General features: G+C 47.3%; 1 protein-coding gene across 2 annotated transcripts in view; it reads right to left on the minus strand.

Moving 5' to 3' along the window:
* The window catches only part of COL14A1 (collagen type XIV alpha 1 chain), a 189,613-nt gene that overhangs the window by 7,694 nt on the left and 163,221 nt on the right, over positions 1-18,698 (minus strand). For both annotated transcript variants that reach the window (XM_038744920.1, XM_038744919.1), the window contains exons 43-45: positions 11,354-11,389; positions 10,682-10,748; positions 8,600-8,788 (exon numbers count right to left, since the gene is read on the minus strand). In XM_038744920.1, the coding sequence (XP_038600848.1) occupies positions 8,600-8,788; positions 10,682-10,748; positions 11,354-11,389 (292 nt within the window). The remainder of the gene's footprint in view (positions 1-8,599; positions 8,789-10,681; positions 10,749-11,353; positions 11,390-18,698) is intronic.

Raw genomic sequence — 18,698 nt, forward strand, 5'->3', positions numbered from 1 at the left:
TCGCTGCCCTTCCCCTTACACCTCAGCATGGCTTGTGTCTATTGATTTCCTCTGTTAGAATGTAAACTCCCTGAATGCAGGGGTCATTGTACTCTCCCAAGTGCTTAGTGCGGGGCTCTGCACACAGTAGACATTCAGTTGATGGGCTGGTTGACTTTGCATAATGTGCTCTGAGTGGAATCCCCTACCCTTCTTCCTGTGACAAAGAGAAGCTGCAGTTTAAGTGGGATGGCTCACGAGTCCTAGAACAAAGGTCAGTAGGGAGGCCAGGGAAACCTTCATCCATGAGAGGGAATACAGTTTCCCAGATGCTGAGGGACAGGAATGATGATGAGAAATATTTTTTCGGGAGTGACTTCTCTGGTGTCCTGCCCTCCTTCAGAGTGTTGGTTCTTTTAGCATTGCATCGCTAATTTCTCACTGGGCCCATACACGTTTCCCATAAAGTCCACGGTAACGTGAAAATCTATTCTGTCTGTACACCATGTGTGACAGTCCAACAAGCTAGCCTGGCCCATAAATAAGGATGAAAGGTCCAGAGATTCCTAGAACAGTGAATCTGCTCACTCCTCAGAACTTCTCTCTCAGGAGGAAAGCTCTTTGTCGTAGGATGTCAATCACTCACCTGACAGCATCAGTTGGGACCCAGCCAATCACAGGGGAGTATCTGAGGAAGGAGGAATGGGCTAAGGAAATGGGAGCAAGAAGCCCCAAGGGCTATGAGGAGAGAGACCAATCCAGGTTAGGAGATGGAAGGGAAGATGCATTTGCCAGGAAGGTTGAGGGTCAGCAGAGCAAACTTCCAGGGAAGGATTTCTGGACTGGGGGGCTCTCGGAAGAGTGGTGTTCCCTGGGGTTTCCAGATTGGGAAATTTCTGGACCTAGTTTAAGAATCTTTTGTACCATATTATGCCTGTTGAAATCCTTACATTAATACTGGTTATGCCTGCATAAGAACAGAGGACCCTTAGCACATTGTGTGTGTGTATGTGTGTGTTTGTGAGAATGAAGGCTCACTACCACAGAGGGAGTGAGCCTTGGCGCTTCTCCAAATCTCATCTGTGAGCTCCCCAGCAAGCAGAACTGGCTAGCTGAACCCCAGATGCCTCTCACGCCTCTCAGGAGTTCCAAGTCTAGGAGGGATGGGATGGTGGCAACTCCTGGGACCGTTCTAGGGAGCGCCAGTGTGGGTTCACAAGAAGACCCCTACCCCACTATAAATAGCTGCAGGCACTAGGCCCCTGGCATCCCAGCTGTGGGTCTGACCTCTAGCCACTGGAGAGGTCACTGTACACGCTCTAGTTGTTCCTAGTTAGCCTTCCCCTCCTCCTTTCAAAGATGGTCTCCTGCTTGTACCCAGAGGGGTATAAGGGAGAGGGTGGCCAAAACACAAGGGGAGAGATTGGTCTCGGTTCCCCTAAAATGCACACCTCTCTCTCATTGAAATAGCGAGGATAGGAATCAGGTCAAAGGAATATAAAATGTCGCAATAGTTTGACTTTTCACTGGAAACTTGGAGACGCTGGGAGAGACTGTGTTTAATTTGGATGATTCAAGCCCACAACAATCCAAGCCGATTCATGTTTTTTTTTTCCTTCCAATTCCAGTTCCCAAAACCAGCAATTTCACTCGTTACTTAGCATCCCCTCTGTTTTCCTAGGCATAAGCCAGTAGTTCCGCTGACTTAGTCTGTGCGAGCAAGTGTGTGCTGGGAACCAGGCCCGTAGAGAGGCTCGAACCATTCGGGCCCAGTTTGACTGTGATCTTGCTCCCCTTGCACTTAAAGGAAAAGAAGATGGGAACTGGCCCCTTTGACTGTAAGCTCTTTGAGGGCAGGGACCACTTCTCAATGTTCCAATCGTTCAGCACACAGTAGGCTCCTAGTTCAGTGCTCTCTAAACAGCATGTGTTTAAGAAGGATTTACTGATTTATTGATCATCGAACTGACCTCAATTATTATTTTTAAATTGGAATAGAAAAGGAAGGATCCCATTAAAAAGTACTCAAATTTCAAGCTTCAACCAAGAGATGCTGAAATCTTGTTTTCTGACTGTCAACATTTTGGGCTTGGACAAACAAATCTCTAGCCTGTGTGATACCCAGGGAAAAGAAGAAATGGTTCTATAACCCTACTCTCTGACCCTACTGGAGGGCATTGTTAATAATTCACTTTGTGGGTTTTTTATGATATTTGTTAATCAATCAATGGTATCTATTAGGCACTTACTAGGTGCAGAGCAATTAATCATATTTATTGAGTACTTACACTATGCAGAGCACTGTACTAAGCACTTGGAAGAGTACAGTATAACAGAGTTGGTAGACAGGTCCCCATAACAAGCTTCTAGTCTAGAGAATTGCACTGAGCTCTTGGGAGAGTACAATACAACAGAATTAGCAGGCATGTTCCCTGCTCATAACAAGCTTATGGTCTAGTGCTTACTATGTGCCAGGCACTGTACTAAGCATTGGGGTAGATATAAGCTAATTAGGTTGGACACAGTCCATTTTCTACATGGGGCTCCCAATCTTTATCCCCATTTTACAGATGAGGGAATTGAGGCCCAGAGAAGTGAAGTGACTTGCCCAAGGTCACACAGCAGACAAGTAGTGGATCTGATATCAGAACCCAGGTCCTTCTGACTCCCAGCCCTCTGGTCTATCCACTAGGCCATGCATGCTGCTTCTAGACTGTGAGCCCGTTGTTGGGTAGGGACCGTCTCTTTATGCTGCTGACTTGTACTTCCCAAGCGCTTAGTGCAGTGCTCTGCACACAGTAAGTGCTCAGTAAATGCAACTGAATGAATGAATGCTGCTTCTCTGTGTTTGCATGAGGAAAATCTATCCATGACTAGAAAAATGTCCTGGGGTGAGGGGAGGGAGACGGAGAGAGAGAGAGAGAGAGAGAGAGCGCTCTTGCACTTGTGCTTAATCCACCAATTAATAAATTGTATTTATTTAGCACTTACTATGTGCAGCAGACACTTTCCCTGTCCATAAGACTAGATGCTAAGTTGATAAAAAAGTACCTCTGTTGCAATTTAACACAATACAGCTGAAAAGCCTTGAAGAGAGTGAGTACAGACAGGGGATTTTAGCCATGACAGCTGCTTCCTGAGGCTATTTCTTCTCCTCCCTAACTAAAGCCCCTCGGAGGGTAGGAAAGGTAAATAATGTCAAACTTGACATGGGGAGCTGAGCTTGAGATGCCCAAGGCAGGACAGAGCTGGAGCTGACAACTTGCGGCTCCACCACCCGGATCCCACTGGCATCAAATTCCAGGTTTGTCCGCTGCAAATTTGCAGACTCCCATCTTATTCCAGATCAGGGAACAAAAGAGAAGGAGAAATTCCATCAAAAGAGGAGGTTTCATATTTGCAGCCTCTGAGTGCCTATTCTAGCACTGTGCTTGGGGCCAACTGAGCACTGAGTCCCGAAAGCTGAGCACTGAACTAGTGAAAGCAAAAGATCAGATGGGGTCCCTGTCAGGAGGAACTTACAATCCTCTTGGTGATAAGGAGTGAAAAATAGCGACCGCCCAGAGGGCATAAGAATTGGATGTGGAGAGAAATGCAATCGCAGGTCACTGCAAGGAGGAAAGTCTGCAGGGATAGCACTACCCAAGACTGAATTCCCTGCGTTAGATCCAATATCCCCAGAGGGAACTTAGTCAGAGGAGCGACTCTTCCAGGAAGCTATGAATTCTCTGGCGATCTCCCCGCAGGGACTGCCAGAAACATTTACTCAGATTTTAAGATTGTTCTCCAGCTGTTGGATCCAGCAAGTCGCTTCGACTTCCCAGTCTCTGCTCCGCTCCTTGTTGCCAGTCATTTATTCATTCATTCAACTGTATTAAGTGCTTACTGTGTGCAGAGCACTGTACTAAGCGCTTGGGAAAGTACAATACAATGAGCCCGTTGTTGGGTAGGGACCGTCTCTATATGTTGCCAACTTGTACTTCCCAAGCACTTAGTACAATGCTCTGCGCAAAGTAAGCGCTCAATAAATACGATTGAATGAATGAACGAACAATAAACAGTGACAATCCCTGCCCACAATGAGCTCACAATGGATTGAGGTCCCCTGAGCTGAAAAACTCTGTTTCTTCATTCAGAGGCCACCGTGGAAAACTCAGAGCTATTCGGTTCCATCAATTGATGGTATTTATTGAGCGCTTACTGTGTGCAGAGCACTGTACTAAGCGCTTGGGAGAGTACAATGAGAAGCAGCGTGGCTCACTGGAAAGAGCACAGGCTGTGGAGTCAGAGGTCATGGGTTCAAATCCCGGCTCCGCCAGTTGTCAGCTGTGAGACTTTGGGCAAGTCACTTCACTTCTCTGTGCCTCAGTTCCCTCATCTATAAAATGGGGATTAAGACTGTGAGCCCCCGGGGGACAACCTGATCACCGTGTAACCTCCCCAGTGCTTAGAACAGTGCTTTGCTCATAGTAAGTGTTTAATAAATGCCATCATTACTATTATTATTACAATACAACAGAATGGCTGGGCATGATCCCTGCCCTTTAGAAGCTTACAGTCTTGATCATCTGTCTCTCAGCAAAAATGTCCCCAAGCAAATGTCCTGGGGAATGGCCACAGGGACCAGAAAAAGTGTGCTGCTGGATTTCTTGGGTACAGGCTGCAAGAGGCTCGCTCTCTCTAATAATAATAATAATAATAATAATAGCATTTATTAAGTGCTTACTATGTGCAAAGCACTGTTCTAAGCACTGGGGAGGTTACAAGGTGATCAGGTTGTCCCATGGGGGGCTCACAGTCTTAATCCCCATTTTACAGATGAGGTAACTGAGGCACAGAGAAGTTAAGTGACTTGCCCAAAGTCACACACTCTCTGATACAATCTCACTTAGCAGTGGGACTTAGTGGAAGGAACACGGGCTTGGGAGTCAGAGGACTGGGTTCCAATCCCGGCTCCGCCACTTGTCTGCTGTGTGACCTTGGGCAAGTCATTTAACTTCTCTGTGCCTCAGTTACTTCATCTGTTAAATGGGGATTAAAAGTGTAAGCCCCACGTGGGACAACCTAATTAACTTGCATCTACCCCAGCGCTTAGAACAGTGCTTGATATTAATAAATACCATATTTATTATTATTATTATTATTATTATTATTATTATTATTATTATTATTACTATCATTGGCATTATGGCCTAGAGAAGCTAGAGTTGGGATACCTCTTCAGTCTTGGGGTCCATTTCTGACCTTGGTCTCACCAGGACATGAACTTTGGGGAGAGTGGTAGAACCGTGTTGACTCCCCACTCCCAACCTTCAAAGCATTTGAGCCACCACTTGATTTTTGCTTCAGTAACCCCTGGTGTGTCACAAGCCTGGGGTTGTTCTACCTCCCCCAGCCTCTCAGGGTCTGGAGCCATTGTCCATTGTACCACGTTCCCATGATGTCCTGCTACGGTCTGCTCTCCTCCTATTCTCTCTCCCTGCTTCTCTCGGCAGGCTACGTTTCTATTGCGCAGGACCTGCTGGGGCACTTGTCCACTTCAGTTATGGTCAGAGGGCACTTGGGGAGCTCCAATTTCCTGATGATTTGTCTGTGAGGGTAGTTAACAAGTGTGATGATGATCTGACAAGTGATTGAATACCTATGATGGTGGGATTGCCCCAACCACAACTCGGCCTGGCTAGTCATCAGGGCATCCTACAACGTATGGGAAATCCAAAACGGGAGAAATTCAACCCAAACAGTGGTCCTAAAAACACTCAAAATTTGAGGTTTCCTTTCCATTTTACTTCTTGAAGGGACCAGATCACAAAGTCTCCTGGAAATCCACTCCCCCAGGAGGCCTTTCCCAACCAATTTCAATGACCCCTGGTCTTGTCACCCCAACAGCAATCCTTAGCACTTGTGAATGGACATTACTGGAACTACTCCATCAAACCCTTCATTTGGTCATTTTGTCACCCCTTACTGTCACCAGTTGTATCTAGATTTTTCCTCCTGCTCCCAATGGGGACATATAATTTGCGATTGCCCATCGCTCTCTCTCTTTTTTATGGTATTTGTTAAACACTTTCTATGTTACAGGTACTGCTCTAAGCGCTGGGGTAGATATGAAGTAATCAGGTTGGACACAGTCCATGCCCTAGGTGGGGATTATAGTCTTAATCCCCATTTTACAGATGAGGTAACAGGCCCAGAGAAGTGAAGTGACTTGCCCAAGATCACACAGCAGACAAGTGGAAGAGCTGGGTCTAGAACCCAGGTCCTTCTGTCTCCCAGGTCCATACTCTATCCACTAGGCAACACTGCATCCCTTCTCTCTCTTTGGGTCTAAGCTCCCTAAGGACTGCAGAGCATACCATGGACATCTACTGGATTGAGATCAGAGAGAACCTCTGACTTCGGCTGAACTCTTTCAAGTAGAACACTCCACACTCATCAGGTGCCCAGCTAAGTGCCCTGCACACAGCGGCAAACCAAACAGTATGGAGCGAATGAACATGTCTCTTCAAAATAATTTAGTTTCCTTGAAAACGGCAACTTGGGTCCTTCTCTATGTACAAGTGGAGCAAAGCACTGTGGACAAATCCGCAGAACAAAACCCCAAATGCAGCAATTAGTTAACTGGCTGATCTTCTGAATGAGTACAGTTTTGATTGTATTATTTTAGGACTTGGTCCCCAGTTCCTCACTCCCAAGCCCAGGCTTGGCAAAATTCCAGATAGATCAATTTCTTAGATCTGAACCTACTCATTACGTAGACAAATGAAGAGAGGGGGTGGAAAAAAACAGGCTTCCTGCCAAAGCAGTGCAGTGACCCATCCGTGCCAGAAAAGGAAACCCAAATTCACCAGGAGGTTACTCTCTGAAAGACCTCAGTAGGCCTTGAGAAGGGGACCAATCCCCTTGGACTATGCCAGTCGAGAACTGCGTGGGAAATCATACCCAAAGACCCTTCGAAGAATCGCGCTGTCTTTCCCTGCATTTCAGGGGGCCAGGATGGGAGAGGAAAGGGAGCAGTTCCAGAAAATCCAGGCAGCTGCAAGGAGGGAGGTGGATCCCTCAGACAGTGCACAGTTGGGACGAAAACATCTGCAGACATTTTGGGCTGATCAGAAATGCTTACTGGAGCCCTATCTCCTATCCCCACTCCTAGCAACCATAGGGAGGGAGAGAAGCCATGCAAACAGAGCTGGGCAAGGAAGGAGGCGAGCAGAGAAATGACAGGGGGAGTTTGGTACTGAAGTGGTCTGTTGCTGGCAAGACACTTCTGATATTTTCAGCCCAGAGCTTCCTGACAAAGAGATGGATAGCTAAAGGCAGCTGGCTTCCGCCACCAAAATTGGGAATGGGAGAGCCTTAATTCTGGAGCCCTTCTCCATTTCTTGCCCTGAGCTGGTCTGGGGTCCAGAGGGTTCACTCTAGAGTTCCTTACAAACCCATGTCATCCAGGAAGGCCTTCTTTAGGTCAAGTAAGCTCCGTGTCTGCCTAGTCTCTTGCTACATGACCGGGCTTCTCCGAGAACATTTCTTCTTTTTGCCTGCTCTCTGGGTTTGTTCTGAGGGTCCGGCCATTTCAATCAATCAGGCAAACAAGGAATGGTATTTATGGAGCACTTGCTGTGTACAGCGCTCTGTATTGAGCACTTCAGTATGTCCTTCACCTCACCTGATCTTCCCATCTTCTTCCTTTCCCTGAGTCCCCTCTTTCAATTTCCCCCACAAAGCTGACCCAGCCTGCTAGCCCTCGGCCTGGACTACCACAGACCAGAGGAGTCTGCCAGAACCAGGGTCACATGCTGGTGTCAGCCCAGCACTCAGGGAGTATAGTCTTTGGTTTCATTCAGTCTTTGCCCCTAATGCCTTCAACTCCCAGATAGGATGCAGGAAGGCCCTAGCAGAGACTGAGTCCTGTCAGTGGCTGGCAATCCCAGTCCTGGGTGGCAGGTCTAAATCCAGGGTCACCAACACTGCCCAGAATGCGTGACTTCCCATCGTGTACAAATATTGTATTGTACTCTCCCAAATGCTTAGTACAATGCTCTGCACACACAGTAAGCACTCAATAAGTATGATTGATTGACTGACTCAAGGAGACCCCTCAGTGTGTGAACAAATACGGTCCCCTGCTGTGTCTCTGACTGAAAATCCCACTCACCCAACATCCCCCCATCCGCCCTAGCCAGGAGCCCAACACACACAAATTGCATGCACCTCCTGGGAAAACCATAACCACTCTTGACCCAATGCCATCCTTTCAGAGATGGAACAATAACATCCACCACCACAAGAACCACAACATCAATAATAATCCTTTGAATGCGTAGCACTCCCCAGCATTTTCCACCCATGATCTCATTTTCGCCTCCCGACCTCAGAGGCAGGGATTATTATCCCCATTTTACAGAGGAGGAAACTGAAGCCTCGTAGAAGTTAAGTGACTCGTCTAAGGCCTCCCAGAGGCTCGGAGCAGAGTTGGGAAGAGTCAGAGGACTGCTGGCCTTGTTTTTTTCTTTCCTCAAGGCCACGCAAACCCGGGATAGGTCCGGAACCAGGAGGTCCAAAACAAGGTGTGGTGCTGGACTGTTGAGTCCCAGATGGGTTCTTTGAGCAAACTCACCTCTCTCACCCGGCGTGCCCGGTGACCCTGGGTTTCCTGTGAATCCCGGAGGTCCCGGGGGTCCCTGCTCCCCGGGGGGACCAGGAGAGCCCTGTCTCCCCGGCTCCCCGGGAGGACCTGGAACAGCCCGGCCTGACTCAGATGGACTTGGAATCTGGTTCAGGAGAGAGCTGTATCTGGCCATGTGACCTGCATTAAAAAAGATGGAAAAGTCACCCAATATGTTAGCAATTGGCAAAGGAAAAGCATTTTCAGACTAAAATGTTGGCGATGAACGCTCAGACCTGTCCAAGTTGTCTAGGGAGGCAAAAATGGGAATTCTCTGAAACTTTCCTCTGGGTTATGAGCAGTGTGGACTTTGGGTCTTTAACCCTAGAGCTTCTGGACTCTACCCTGACCAAGGCCTACTTGGTGTTCACCATCCCAACAGACATGACTGAGCGGAAGACTTTCTACAGTCACAGAGCAGCTGGTACCTGATCCTCAGCCCCCACAGCAAGTCTTCAGATGGCTCAAGTCTCCTTATGCCCCCACCTCCCCCACCAAAATTCCCAGGACCACGCTAATCCTCCCGAAGACCCTATCTCAGCTCTCTTGCCACGGCCCTTCCCCTCCGGAGGCCCGAGAGCGGGAACTCTGGTTTGAGGGGGTGGCGGCGATTCTTCCATCACGTGGGTCAGCCCAACCTGGTTACCTCTGAGCAGGAATTAGATTGGAAATGATCCATGCTCAATGTTTCCATCTCCTCCCATTCTGCAGAAGGATTGATGATCTGCTCCATCAATTCCTCCTCTCAAGCTAAATGGCAAAGAGAGGAGTATTGCATATAGCTTTAATTCTATTTGTTCTGATGATTTTGACACCTGTCTCCATGTTTTGTTTTGTTGTCTATCTCCCGCTTCTAGACTGTGAGCCCGTTGTTGGGTAGGGACCGTTTCTATATGTTGCCAACTTGTACTTCCCAAGTGCTTAGTTCAGTGCTCTGCACACAGTAAGCGCTCAATAAATACGATTGAATGAATGAATGAATGAGTGTATTGCCCTGCCCCTTAGGGCATCCAAAGTCACTGGATTACTGTGTCAGCACCCTGAGATTTTCAGCAACCTCTAAACCCTTCAGCAGAAATTTAAGCTGCATTCTTGGGGGGAAATGTGTTCTGAATACCACAGCCACCATAAAATCATTTTTCCATCAACTAATACAACAAGACAGGCACTACCTCAGTCTTCCACCCTTATATGTAAGTTCCAGGATCTATATACAACAACATCACCTTGGATTTGTTCAGAACTTTTGTTTTTCCAAAGCGCTTTCGCCACAGGGTGAGATCATTTTGTTCTCAGAATCTCCCATGAGGTAGGGAGAGGCAGGAATCATAATTCCTGTTTAGCAGATGAGGAAACTGAGGCGAGAAAGGTTAAGTACCCTGTCTGAAGTCATTTAGTAGGTCAGAGCTAGACCTAAGACAATAATACAGGTCTCCCAACTCCCAGATCAGTGCTCTTGCCACTATTTTAAGATGAAGTTTGTTGAGGGCAGGGAACAAAGCACTTAGTAATAATAGTAATAATAATGATGATAGTATTTCTTAAGTGCTTACTACGTGCCAGGAACTGTACTAAGCACTGGGGTGGATACAAGCAAATCAGATTGGACACAGTCCCTGCTCCATGTGGGGCTCACAGTCTCAATCCCCATTTTCCAGGTAAGGTAACTGAGGCCCAGAGAAGTGAAGTGACTTGCCCAAGGTTACACAGCAGAAAAGTGGCAGAGCAGGGATTAGAACCCCTGACCTTCTGAATCCCAGGCCCATATTCTATCCACTAAGCCACGCTGTTTCTCAGTGCTTTGCACACAGTAAGTGCCTAATAAATATGATGGATTGATTGATGAAATGTAGCTGGCCCATCCCGGAGGCTCCATGCCATGACTTCACTTGGGAGAGACAGGCCCATTGAGCTGGATCCCAACACCATGCGAGTTTCTTCAGGAATTATTTTCCAGCAGGCACTGCTCTTCCAGAAAACTTTCCCCAACTCCCAGGTAAAACAGGAATATAACCCCCGATTCTCAGGACTTACTCTGGATGAGTTGTTCACACACTTGGCGAGCTACTGCCCGGACCATGGCTTGAGACTGCAGGTCCCCCTGTAGGAGAGGAAACCGTTCAGCTGGCATTCGACATGGACCCCAGGCTCCCTTATCCCTTCCCCGAGACAGGTTCTCAGCAGAAAGTTCTTTTGACTTATCTTCACTCCTTACCTCTGCCACAGGACAGCCTCACACTGGGTGGGAGAGGTGGGTAGGGTCAGGGGTGGGGATGAGAAATCTGGCCGATGAACATCCCGTGTTTAGCTACGCTCAGCCCCCAAGGTCCACCTAGGAGTAAAACCTGACCCTCCTCCTTCATCCTTCCCACTCCTCCTCAGGGTTCGGGTGTTTGAGTATGACGGTCCCCACTCTGGCCAGTTGTAGCACTTACAAAAAAGGTGGCATCTAAAACCGTTCCTCTCAAAAAAGGGTCAGAAGAGTCTTTAATTCAAACACAAAATTGGTGGAGCATTTCCTGGAGAAAACCGAAATGGAAAAGAAGTCTGAGCTAAGCTTCCTTGTCAGAGGAAGTGTTGGGAGATGTTGTCAGGGATAAAAAGATGTTGGGGCTTCCTTAGCCAACTAGGAAATCAGGATCCTGGGGACTTTACTGGTCCCCTTCCCCAACCACCCCCAAACAAAAATGGCTAATGGCTACTTACTCGCTCGCCTCTTTCTCCCTTTATTCCAGGAAGGCCCTGCAGGAAGAGAAAAATTCTCAGCTGAATTCCTTCACGGTCACATCCCTGCAACCCCCTGCTGCCTCCACTTCCCTTCCCCACTCTCTCCTCAGTCTCTGACACCTTGAATTCGGCCCAGAGCTCGCCCCAGGAACAGTGCTTGCCAAGGACAGCAATCAATTTTCTTTGTTCTGGGCAAAATACACAGTCTTCTCTCTGGTCCCAGACTAGCTTGGACCTTGAGGATGTCCAGGATTAGCAGGCCTGGGGAAAGAAGGGAGCCAACCGAGAGAACAGGGGAGGAATTGCCAGAACCTTAGACCAGACTCTTGATGATGATGGTGTTTGTTAAGCGCTTAATTCATGTCAAGCATTGGTCTAAGTGGTGGGGTAGATACAAAAGCTAATCAAGTCGGACATGGTTCCTGTCCCACAAGGGGCTCACCATCTTAGTCCCCATTTTACAGGTGAGGGAACAGAGGTGCAGAGAAGTTAAGTGATTTGCCCAAGGTCACACAGCAGATAAGTGGCAGTGCCACTCCTCCAAGAGTCCTCCCCTAATTAAGCCCTTTTTTCCCGGGCTGGTTCTCCTTTCTGTGTCGTTTATGCCCTTTGACCTTTGGAGTATTCAACCCACCCCGAACCCCACAGCATTTATGTACATATCATTAAATTATATATTATAAATTACTTATTTATTCATATTAATGTCTGTCTCCCCTTCTGGACTGTGGTGGGCGGTGTGTGTCTGTTAATGCCGATGTATTGTTCTGTTGTTCAGTCAAAGAGTGTTAAATGAAGTATAAATTTCCAAAGGAAATACTGTAGGGCCTAATGTGCTTGCCAGATCCCCTAGATTGACCAAATAAATATCAAAAAGATATTTTAAGATTATTAAGAACACAATAAATTTGGTTATATGCTCTAATAGTTGTGTAACTAGGTACCAATAATAGAATGAGCAAAATAAGTTTTTTTCATGCCTATGTAATAATAATAATAGTTTTGATAAAGTGTTAAGTAGGTGCTAATATACTTCCCTGAGGGCTGGGGTGGATACAAAGAAAATCATATTGGACATGACAGGGACATGTCTGTTCAGCCAAAGAAGGTATCTTGTGTTAAAAAAAGGAAAAAAGAACTATGCTAAATAGATCTGCCATTATGTGATGCTAAGTTGAAAGGAGCTTTTCTTACTCTACTCAAGTCAGTGGAAATGCTTCAGAGGTTGAAGAGGAGAGCAAAAGCATTTTGAAGACAAGGTAAATTTTCAGTGGAATCTAAAAGTGAGAGAGCACTGGAAAAACTACTAAAGTATTATGCAAAGAAGTCCTAAAAATAGGTGCTATGACTGGGATTGACGGCTTATCATTGTTCGCTTATTAATAATGATGGCATTTGTTAAGCGCTTACTGTGTGAAAAGCACTGTTCTAAGCGCTGGGGTAGTACAAGGTAATCAGGGTGTCCCACGTAGGGCTCACAGATTTCATCCCCACTTTACAGATGAGGAAACTGAGGCCCAGAGAAGTTAAGTGACTTGCCAAAAGTCAGACAGCTGACAAGTGGCAGAAGCGGAATTAGAACTCATGACTTCTGACTCTCAAGCCTGGGCTCTTTCCACTAAGCCACGCTGCTTCCCTTAGCTAGGCCATGTTTGCAATGGGGATGCGACTGATTTACTTATCTTGAATTCTACTGTATTCAGTCCAGCATTTAACACAACACAAATGCAACCCACAGTAGGCGCTTGATGAAGCCTGTAATTCAAGGGCTCCAAAGCTAGGAGAGTGTTTATGTAAGAGGATGTTCAGCAGAGTAGAAGACAGCAAAGAGGCTCAGAAGTTAAAACAGTAAAATCTCCACGTGAGCCATTTTTCAAGTCCTGATAGAAACATCTTCATCACAGGCCAATCTTCATTCGAGGCAAGAGCAGCATCCAGCTGGCAGAGAGCTCCTGATCTTATCTGGATCACATTTTTCCCTGGGTCCTTAACTCCCCACAACCCACTGACACAAGTGCACATGTTCCTTTTGCCCTAGGCAAGTGGTTACCAATTGTGCCATTGCTTTCCTCCTGCTCACACTGTTCGTGCACTTTATTCATTCAATTGTATTTATTGAGCGCTTACTGTGTGCATCCCCTTACTGTGAGGGTACCCCAAGGTTCAGTGCTTGGTCCCCTTCTGTTCTCGATCTACACACACTCCCTTGGTGACCTCATTCGCTCCCACGGCTTCAACTATCATCTCTACGCTGATGACACCCAGATCTACATCTCTGTCCCTGCTCTCTCCCCCTCTCTCCGGGCTCGCATCTCCTCCTGCCTTCAGGACATCTCCATCTGGATGTCTGCCCGCCACCTAAAACTCAACGTGTCCAAGACTGAACTCCTTGTCTTCCCTCCCAAACCCTGCCCTCTCCCTGACTTTCCCATCTCTGTTGACGGCACTACCATCCTTCCCATCTCACAAGCCCGCAACCTTGGTGTCATCCTCGACTCCGCTCTCTCATTCACCCCTCAAATCCGAGCCATCACCAAAACCTGCCGGTCTCAGCTCCGCAACATTGCCAAGTCCCGCCCTTTCCTCTCCATCCATACCGCTACTCTGCTCGTTCAAGCTCTCATCCTATCCCATCTGGACTACTGCATCAGCCTTCTCTCCGATCTCCCATCCTCGCTTACTGTGTACCAAGCACTGTTCTAAGCACTGGGGTAGATACTAGATACTCAGGTTGGACACAGTCCCTCCCTGTCTCACAGAGGGCTCAAGTTGGAGGGAGTGGAATTTAATCCCCATTTTATAGATGAGGAAACTGAGGCCCAAGTGAAGTTAAGGGATATGCCCAAGGTCACACAAGCAGACCTGTGTGGCAGAGCTGGGATTGGAACCCAGGTCCTCTGATTGCTAATCCTGTGCTCTATCCACTAGGGCAAGCTGCTTCTCGTTTTCATTGCCTGAGTTACTGAGGAGCGGGAACAAGGTGGATGGAAATGATGCTGAACTGGGAAAATCTGTTATTATTTCCACATCCAGTCAGTAGGGCATTGGGCCGGGCCAGCTCCAGGCAACTTCCAGCCCAGAAAGGGCAATGCTTCTCATCCATTTGGGAAATCCAGAGGAGGGCCATTGTGCTGAGCTGCAGGGAAGTGGATAACAAACGTGTCTCTCTCTGGGTGGCAGTAGGGCAAGGGAGGAAAGGTCAACAAGATATCGCCCAGTGCAGTTGCTTGGGCCAACGAGGAATCCATCCTCCCTTCATCATCCCCCTGCCCAGCCCCCTAACCTATCTCTGGCCCTGGGCCAATTCCTTTGATGCTGTGGAATGAAACAAAATAACAATTTCTCCACAGCGAGGTGACTACGCACAGCCCCTCCAAAGGGTGCTTTAAGGAAAACACACATATTTCTGGCAGTTGCCTAGCAGGCTGGGGAAAGGGGCCTCATCCTCTTTGATTTTTATTTTCATTTTTCTTTTTTTCTTTAAAGCAGAACTGGCCTAGTGAAGGCAAGGAAAAGGTTTCATTTAAACAGGACATCTGCAGGAGTGCCCACCCCTGACTGCACTCCCAGTATGGGGGCCCACAGGGAGGTTGGGGTGGCTGTGGTTGGCCAGTAGTGGCATAGGAAGGGTGCGCGCCACTGTGACTCCCCACCTCTTTCCCACTTCACTTCCAAGACGGGATGCCAAGGGTAATCAGAGAAAGGATTTTGGACTCTGACTGGGAGATGTAAAAATAATGATGGTGCTTGTTAAGCTCGTTGTGGACAGGGAATGTGCCTGTTAATTGTTGTACTGTACTCTCCCAAGCGCTCAGTACTGTGCTCTGCACACAGAAAGCGCTCAATAAATACTATTGAAAAACTGAATGAATGAAGTGCTTACTATGTGTCAAACACTGTTCTAAGTGCTGTTCCGCTGAAGCAGCATGGCATAACGGATAGAGCACAGGACAAGGGTCAGAAGGTTGTGGGTTCTAATTCCAGCTCTGTCACCTGTCTGCTGTGTGAGCTTGGTCAAATCACTTCACTTTGCTGTCCTTCAGTTTCCTCATCTGTAAAATGGGGATTAAGACTGTAAGTCCCAAGTGGGACTGGGTCTGTGTCCAACCCGATTTGTTTGTATTCACCCCAGCACGTAGCACAGTGCTTGGCATGCCGTAAGTGCTTAAATACCACAATTATTATTATTACTAAGTGCTGGGTAGATACAAGTTAATTATGTTGGACACAGTCCCTGTCCCACATGGAGATCACACAATTATTATTATTACTAAGTCCTGGGTAGATCGTGGCACAGTGGAAAGAGCCCGGGCTTTGGAGTCAGAGGTCATGGGTTCAAATCCCGTCTCTGCCAGTTGTCAGCTGTGTGACTTTGGGCAAGCTACTTAACTTCTCTGGGCCTCAGTTCCCTCATCTGTAAAATGGGGATTAAGACTGTGAGCCCCACGTGGGACAACCTGATCACCTTGCCACCTTCCCAGCGCTTAGAACAGTGCTTTGCACATAGTAAGCGCTTAATAAATGCCATTATAAAAAAAAAAGCTAATTACGTTGGACACAGTCCCTGTCCCACATGGAGCTCACAGTCTTCATCCCCATTTGACAGATGAAGTAACTGAGGCCCAGAGAAGTGAAGTGATTGTGAAGTGACAGTCACAAAGCAGACAAGTGGCGGAGATGGGATTAGAACCTAGGTCCTTCTGATTCCCAGGCTCATGATTTTTCCACTAGGCTCCAGGGGGAATGCCACGTTGCCAGTCCGTGCAGTCAGTAAAGACACTAAATCCCCGGGCACAGTGGAAACTGGAAGAGCCTCCCCGGGCTGCTGGGATGCTGCACAATATGGCCATCACTATCTCACCCCCACCCCCGGGCAGCTGCTCCGTCACTAGCTCTGTCTCATCCTTTGGCCTTGTCCGCTTTCCCAGGGTTCTGTCTCTCATCCTCCCCTTCTCTCCTGCCCTCCTGGTGGTTATCGGACCCCGTCAGTGACCACCCCAACTGCTTCCTGTTGGATTCTCCTCCTATATGGCCAATTTCCAACTGTCCAGTCCAATTTGCAACAGTGGAGCCAGGACAGCCTGCATTTGACTCCCCTGGCCCTCCCCTGCCCCGTCCCGAGCAGCAATGGGGCAGATGAAACTTGCGGCCACACAGCAATGCCATGCACAGTAGTGATGCCTTGCAATGGGGGTGTTGGGTGAGAGTATCCCCCATAGTTAGCAGAGAAGCAGCGTGGCTTTAGTGGCAAGAGCCTGGGATTGGGAATCAGAGGTCATGGGTTCAAATCCCCGCTCCGCCGCTTGTCAGCTGTGTGACTTTGGGCAAGTCACTTCACATCTCTGCGTCTCAAGTTACCTCTTCTGTAAAATGGGGATGAAGACTGTTAGCCCCACAAGGGACAACCTGATCACCTTGCATCTACCCCAGCGCTTAGAACTGTGCTTTGCACATAGTAAGCCCTTAACAAATACCAAAAATAAATAATAATATTAAATAATAATAAGTTAGCCTGAGCCACTAGGCAATGGTTTTAAATGCCTCATCCCCTCCCACGCGCCACATTTGGTTCCAAGAAGAGCCAGGCTCCAAGCCACAAGTTGCAGCCCCTTGCTTTAATATTAGAAATTATTTATTTATTCCTATTAAAGTCTGTTTCCCCGTCTAGACTGTAAGTTCAGTATAGGCAAGGAATGTGTCTGCTAATTCTGTTGCATTGGTGAAGCAGCGTGGCTTAGGGAACAGAGCATGGGCATAGTCACTTCACTTCTCTGGGCCTCAGTTACCTCGGGTGGAAAATTCATTCAATCACATTTATTGAGCACTTACTGTGTGCAGAGCACTGTGCTAAGTGCTTGGGAAGTACAAGTCGGCAACATATAGACACGGTCCCTGGGGATTAAGAGTGTGAGCCCTATGTGGGACAGGGACTGTGTATAACCTGATTACCTTGTATCTACCCCAGTGCTTAGAACAGTGCTTGGCACATAGTAAGCGCTTAAGAGGTACCATAATTGTTATTATTACTATCTCTGAAGTGCTAGCTTAGTGCTTTACACATAGTAAGTACTCAATAAATACTATTGATTGATTGACTGATGCCTACCCATTTTTAATGCACATAGCAGCACGCTGTAGCGGATACAGCATGGGCCTGGGAGTAAGAAGGTCATGGGTTCTCATTCCGTTTCCACCACTTGTCTGCTGTGTGGCCTTGGACGAGTCACTTAACTTCTCTGTGCCTCAGTTACCTCATCTGGAAAATGGGGATTAGGACTGTGAGCCCCATGCGGGACAACCTGATTACCTTGTATCCCCCCAGTGCTTAGAACAGTGCTTGGCACATAGTAAGCACTTAACAAATGCCATCAACATTATTATTATTATTATTATTTTAAATGGGGATTAAAAGTGTGAGCCCCACGTGGGACAACCTAGAGAAGCAGCGTGACTCAGTGGAAAGAGCACAGGCTTTGGAGTCAAAAGTCATGGGTTCAAATCCCAGCTCCGCCACTTGTCAGCTGTGTGGCTTTGGGCAAGTCACAACTTCTCTGTGCCTCAGTTACCTCATCTGTGAAATGGGGATTAAGACTGTGAGACCGCCCCCCGGGACAACCTGATCACCTTGTAACCTCCCCAGTGCTTAGAACAGTGCTTCGCACATAGTAAGCACTTAATAAATGCCATTATTATTATTATTATTATTAATTACTCTGTATCTACCCCAGTGTTTAGAACAAGGCTTAGCGCACAGTCAGCGCTTACAAATACCATCATTATTATTCAATCATATTTACTGAGTGCTTACTGTGTGCAGAGCACTGTACTAAGCGCTTGGGAGAGTACAATACAGCAATAAACAGTCACATTCCTTGCCTAACAGTCTAGAGTGGGGGAGGCAGACATCAACACAAATAAATAAAATTACAGATATGTACAAAAACATGGAACGCTTCATGAATTTGCTTGTTCCTACACTTATCTACTGTATTAAAGCAGCAAAAGTCTGCTCGGCTATAGGGAAATGTCTGTGTATGTGTCAAGGGTTTCTAACAGTCATCATTCACCACTCTGCACCACCCACACTGGAACGTCAAGAGGTCTGGGAGGAGAGGACCAGCCCTGGGATCTTTGGGAAGAAAAGGAGAGCCCCCTTTTTCCTCTCCTCCTCCCCATTCCCCCCGCCCTACCTCCTTCCCCTCCCCACAGCACCTGTATATATGTTTGTACAGATTTATTTCTCTATTTTACTTGTACATATTTACTATTCTATTTCTTTTGTTAATGAGGTGCATTTAGCTTTAATTCTATTTGTTCTGACGAC

Source organism: Tachyglossus aculeatus, chromosome 4, assembly GCF_015852505.1.
Source record: "Tachyglossus aculeatus isolate mTacAcu1 chromosome 4, mTacAcu1.pri, whole genome shotgun sequence".
Classification (NCBI taxonomy): Eukaryota; Metazoa; Chordata; class Mammalia; order Monotremata; family Tachyglossidae; genus Tachyglossus; species Tachyglossus aculeatus.